Source organism: Fulmarus glacialis, unplaced genomic scaffold, assembly GCF_000690835.1.
Source record: "Fulmarus glacialis isolate BGI_N327 unplaced genomic scaffold, ASM69083v1 scaffold7744, whole genome shotgun sequence".
Taxonomy (NCBI): domain Eukaryota; kingdom Metazoa; phylum Chordata; class Aves; order Procellariiformes; family Procellariidae; genus Fulmarus; species Fulmarus glacialis.
Genome location: NW_009209863.1, coordinates 8,947 through 14,815, shown reverse-complemented (window position 1 = coordinate 14,815; position 5,869 = coordinate 8,947). Strand labels below are relative to the sequence as shown.

At 52.7% G+C, this 5,869-nt stretch overlaps 1 protein-coding gene across 1 annotated transcript; it reads right to left on the bottom strand.

Annotated features, from left to right (window-relative positions):
• Positions 1-4,106: 4,106 nt before the first annotated feature.
• Positions 4,107-5,099, bottom strand: FAM212B (family with sequence similarity 212, member B; the record flags this gene model as incomplete). Its single annotated transcript, XM_009576963.1, has 1 exon — positions 4,107-5,099. A coding segment is annotated over one exon (993 nt), but the record flags the coding sequence as incomplete, so codon positions are not given.
• Between the last annotated feature and the right edge of the window lie 770 nt (positions 5,100-5,869).

The following is a 5,869-nucleotide window of genomic DNA, read 5'->3' as shown; positions in this document are numbered from 1 at the left end:
CCGGGGCTGCACGTACCAGCGCACAGCCAACGGCAGCTCCCTCCTGCCAGGTTATTAATCCCTGGTGTTTGAATGTTACTGGCGTCAAATTAACTCCAGCGCATTTGATCCCGGCGGGGCTTGGCATACCCCAGGGACAGACTTCTAATAAATCTGAATGCCCAAGCTTCATTTGCCATCGCTGCCTTCCACGGGCCAAGTTCATGGGGGAATGTGTTTCTATAATTATTGTCCTGTGTTTGGTATTACCCACTCCTATCAAAGATGCAGAACACAGCCAGGGCCTCATTAAAGACTGTCATTGTGCTAATTAGGTAGGTTTCATACTTAATAACAGAGAACTATGTCATGGCAGTTTCATGGAAAAAAGAGGAGAGAAAGCCATTATAATTTCAGGAAAAGTCCCTGGAGAAGTGAAATGGTAATTCACAAATCCTACGCTGATCTACTAGCAGATCCTGCTCTGGAGACTAAATTAGGTAGGATGTCTGGTTTGGCTGATATTCTTTATATTTGAATGACTCTTAAAGAGTATTTATTAAATATTTTTTTCTCTTAAGAACTTTGAGATCCAGGTACATTCAATTCTAATTTTCAGGTGGCTGTTTGAAGCCTATGTCGCCCTGAATTTGTCACTGCAAATACCCTGGAAAATCCTATTTTGATGCAAAACATCTTTCGAAGATACACTTAAGAGGCAGAGAGAACATAAATACATTTTAAACTATGTTGGGCATTTGGTCAGCTGTCTGTGCAAAGTGCCCCGGTAGGGATCTGTTCCTTCGGAAAAAGAAGAAATTAAGCAAACACCACCTCTGTCCTCGGCCGGCGTTCATCCTTCATGGTCCCCAAAGCTGAACGCTCGCCTCGCTGGCAATTGCAGGCAGAAGCGGAGGGGGGAGCGGTGGGTGCCGGGGGGGCACAGGGACCCCGCAGGGGCTCTGACCCCGCCACTGCCGGCTCCGGGCCCGCCCAGAACGTGCAGTGACTTGGCAGTGCTGGCTGCAGCAGGAGTGATTATTCCGGGTGGGAAAGGAACATGTGGGTGGCAGCTGGGGCCAAGAACTGCCCTTTCCACGTGAAACTAGAAACAATGGTATTTCCTCTGAGCAGGGACAGAAAAGGCTGGGTTTAGCAGCTGATCTTTGAGCAGCTCCCTGGCGCGAGCGTGCGCGGGCAGGATGACCCGGCGGTGCCCTGTGGGCCAGGGCGGCTGTCGGGAGCACGCGGGGCCAGAAGTGCTTTTTCTCAAGAGAAACTTCCCGTCGGCTCCTCGCGAGACCCCGTCGACGGGGGGGAGCGGCACCGCGACAGCTGCTGGGGTGGGGGATCCAGCATTTGCAAGGGACCACGTGTGCTGGCGAAGTGAGTTTGAGTTTGTAAAGCCCTGGGTTGCACAGCCTCTGCAGGGGGCTGGAGGTGTGGGCTGGACAGGGGGCGAGAGGAAACGGGGGCAAATCCCCGAGAACCGCTTTTGCCATGGCGTAGGTTCCCCATGTGCCTTTTAGGCTCCAGATCTCCCCGTGTCCTGCATAAATGCGTCCTGTTTCCTGGGTATTACATTGCCTTGGAGAGGTAACCACCTGCACAAATGCACCCTTCATCCCTCGGCCGACACGGCGCAGTGGCCATGGCCGTGCCCCTGCCCCGCTGTGCTCAGCCTGGGCCCTTGCCTGCTGCCCACCACACTCATCACAGCTGAGGGCAATGCTCAGTGACAGGCTTAAAAAGCCCCTGGTGTGGGTGCTCAGCTCCCTAGAGCCTCTCCCCGCCCAGCACGGTGCTCCTCTCTCCGTGGGGCTCAGCCTTCAGTGCCAGGCAGGTATGGCCGGGATGTGCCCCTGGGGATGGGGGCCACAGGGCGATGCCAGCGTGCTCGGTGCTCCCCCGTCAGCCCGGCCGTGGGCTGGGTCCGCCGAGTTGTGCCTGGGCAGCAGGGAAGCCCCGGGGTGAGGCCACACTCTCCAGGGACCGAGGTTGGTGCAGGAAAAGCTGTTGCTCTCTCTTGTGCTACTGCTTATAGAAAGCTCCTTCTCTTTGCTGACCCTATGGAAAGGTTGGTGGGAGCTGGGAGGGTGTGTTTGTAACAAACAGGATGAACTACTGATAAAAGAGGAGGAAAACAAAATGCTTTAGAAACAGCCTTTCGGCATTCAGAGAAATGAAGAAGGGGGAAAACAACCAGACCTAAAGCCTGTGAGGAGGAAAACCAAAAGCTTGCTTGCAACTCAGGTTCCTGAAAAAGTGCTGAGCATAGCTTTCAGATGCTGACCCACTCCTCTCCTTGTATGGGCAGAAACGGGGCTTGTCTTGTGCCTATATTTAATTTGCAAGGGAAAAAAAATTCTCCCTCCGTGCCTCTGCTCCACTGGCCTCTGCCTTGGGAAGTTACAACAGGAATAGAATTGCATGTTTTAAAAAAAATACTACTACTGCTTGTGCATAAACCCTTCCTAAACTTGGAGTGAGCGGAACAGGTTTTTGCAACATAACACTGCTGCGCACACGAAGCGTCTGGTGAGACTCCGGCTAATGGAAATGGGGGGCAGCCCCGCGGGGTGGCTCCCCCTCCGCTGCAACACGATCCTTGGGCTCTGCACAGCCTCACGGGGCTGCTGGGGACTCGCCTCGATCACGTTTAACTCCCGGGGACGCCGGGGAGGGGACCCGCGGCAGGACCTGCGCGGCCCTGCGGTGGCATGGCCCTGTCCCCCTCCACGAGCCGGGGACTGCACGGCTCCGAGGCCCTTCCCTCAGCAGCAGTTTCTCCCCCAAACATTTCTCTCTCTGCCTTTCCCTGTGCTGGGGGAGGAAGATGGATGTTGAAGCGTTACCGAAGGCTCTCAGGGCTGTGCCTGGGCCGCAGTGGGACATGCCTCCAGAGCAGCGCTGGGACCCTAGCAGGGACCTCTGGCTGCAGCCCTTCTCCCTGCTGTAGTTTATAACTTCTCCTTGAATGGAGGAGAATGGAATGGAAACGCTCCTGGCTGCTCCCCAAACTCGGCTGGGAACAGGCTGACACAACCCGCACGTGCTCCCGGCTCCGACCCCCCCAGCCCAGCCTTTCGTGCTTGCTCGGCCGGGTTTTCATGATGGTGAAGACCCAGAAGCTTCTGTGCTGGAGAAAAGCGGGACTGAGGGTCGCCCCAGGACGGAGACGCCCCACGGCACGCTGGAGACTGACACCACTTTATTGGTAACTCTTGGAGAGCCGGACACTGAAGAACTTGGTTCTGTCAAGAGGGGGTTTGTACACAACAGCAATAGGAAACAACAACAATAAACGTCTGTTGCAACTTTGTATCTCACTGCAACCCCAACAATGAACTTCTGCAACACTGTATCTGGTGCGACCTGTGAGGAGAAGGGCACGGGGAGAGAGGCAGAACCCGCTGAGAGCTTGGGGGTCACAAACTTCCATGAAAGGAGCCTTGTGTCCTCCTGGTTTAACGGGCAGAGGAAAGAGATGCTGGGAGCACGGCAGAGGTGCAGGTTAGGGGGAAAACCCCACAGCTGAAATGCCACAAAGCTGGGGTTCCACACCCCCACTCAGCAATTGTTCAAGTCTTATAAATTCAAACTTATTTCTTTCGTTTTAAATAACAAGTGCTTCAGGTGCAACGCTTGAATTTCCTGGTTTATAACCCAGTTTTAAGTGCACACAAGCAGGAATAGATTTTTTTAAAAAACTATATATATATTTGCACACTCATACACACACATGCACACAGTGAATTTTGTGCTGCAGCTATTTTAACTAGAGATGGATGAAGTGGCTACTGTAAGCCAGGCTCCAGGAGCTGGTTATCTGTGGCACTGCTCACCCTAAAGCTGCTAAAGATTCTGATTATTTTTGCAAATGACAGTCCCCAAAAGTCTCCCCACATGGGGCTGCATCAGCTGCTGCTCGGACGGCTCCTGCAGCCGTAGTTCTCTGGAAAATGCGGCTTGCAGGCGACTGAAGCCCACAGCACGTCTTGCAGAGGACTCCTCTCTCAGCTCAGTCCACGTTGAGAGCTCAGGGGTCGCCTGAAAAGAGGTGTACGGCCTCCAGCTCCTCTCCAGTGTGAAACAAATGCTTGGCAGAGCAGAGAATATTGACAAACTCAGACCCAAACAGCTGTATTGATGTCAAACCCAGACTGGGTGTAGTCTATGGTATCGTGGACTTTCTTGGTGCCCGTTTTGGGTTTCTCGCTATTGCTTTCTGCCTTTGGGCACCTCTCTGCTTTGCTGTGGTGGCTCTGGATGTTCCCATGAAGTGGGAAGTAAAATGTCCCCTTGAGTTTGTTCATCTTTTTGGGTCTCTTGGAAATTTCGGGCTGTTTGTCTTCAGGTGGAAGCCAGCAAGGTTTCTCCTTGAGAAGCCTGTCTCGGTCTGGCCGAACGCTCCTCAGGAACTTCTTGAAGATGTTGGCTGTGAGGGAGAACTTCCTGCAGAGCTCCTGGGATCTGCTCACAGACAGGGATGCCTCACTCTTCTCCCCCTTCTTATCCAGCTCCGGCAGATCCAACCAGTTGCCAACCAAGTCTGCAAAGATGTTATCTCCCAAGACCAGCGGCTGCCGATTCCTGCTCTGGGACATTAGGGAGCATGTCCAGTCATGGCCATCGTCACACCCCGGGCCCTCCCGGCATGCCGGCCACCCCCCAGCCGTGCCCTGGCTACTGGGCTCGAATGTCTTTGGGCGGACGTGCTCTGCTCTGATCGAAGCGGAGGAAGGTCCTTTTGGGTGATAAACACCCTCACCACAGAGGCTCCTGAGGGAGGAGGGGGTGGCTCTAAGGTGGCTGCCCGCCGGGAGCGCAGCGGGACGGGGCAAACCCACCGGCCGTGGCATGGCACACGCGAGGGACGCGGGGCTGCGCTCCTCCACCGATGCCTCCCCCGGCAGCCGCTTGTCCTGCCGGGCCCCGGGCACATCTCTGCTGCTTCGGCAGCACTGGTGCTGCTCAGTGCCAGAAACGGTGCTTCGGCTCCCTGAGATGTCCAACTGCTCCAAAGCTGTCTGGACCTGGAGGAGTTTCAGCTCCTGCAGAGCACCCATCATGCAGTTCATCTGCTCGTGCAGCCCGTCCCCGACCTCCTTCATGGATAGCTGCGGAGGGAAGGAAGCAGACACCGAGTCAGTGTCCCCAGGAGCCAGGACGGAGCAAGAAATTTTGACCAAAGGGCAGGAGAGCTGGGCTGAGCAGCTTTCTGAAACATCGCCTCTTTCTACTGACTACACTTTAGATGCATCCTACCTGTACTACATCCATTTCATGGAACAGCAGTCAGGTATTTCTCAGGTTTTCTAGGAGTTTCCCTCTAGGAATAAGAGGAGTTGACAGAAGGAATGAATTTTTTGACCTGACAACAAAAATAAATAGTTTGAGTTTCCACTAATTACTTGGCAGAAACCCAAGGTGTAGAACTATGAATGGTTTTGGCTGCTGCCAGTTCTAGCATATTCTTCTGCTTTTGTGTCTTTTGTGCCCTGTAACTAAATGAAATCAGGAATCAGAATAATGAACAGAAGTGCCTTCCACAGCCAGCCTTGTTTCTTTACCTAAAGTGCTAAAGTAAATTAAAAATAAACTCCAGTAAGAATCACATTGTTACTATATAATATGTCTTCAGATTTTAATACCCTCATAGGCACCTCTCACCAGAGGTCAATCAAAGACATTTCAAGGCACTTAAAATTTTGTACAAAACAGTCAACAAACTCTAAAATTACTTACATTAAACTAGCAATCTCCATGATTCCCAAGCGAAGACTTTTAGTAGCAGTTCTGCTTTATCCCTGAACCTTGCTATAAAGATTTAACTTTCTATACTAGACTTAAAATAAGCAAGTTATTTTCCAGAGCTTCTAAATTCCCC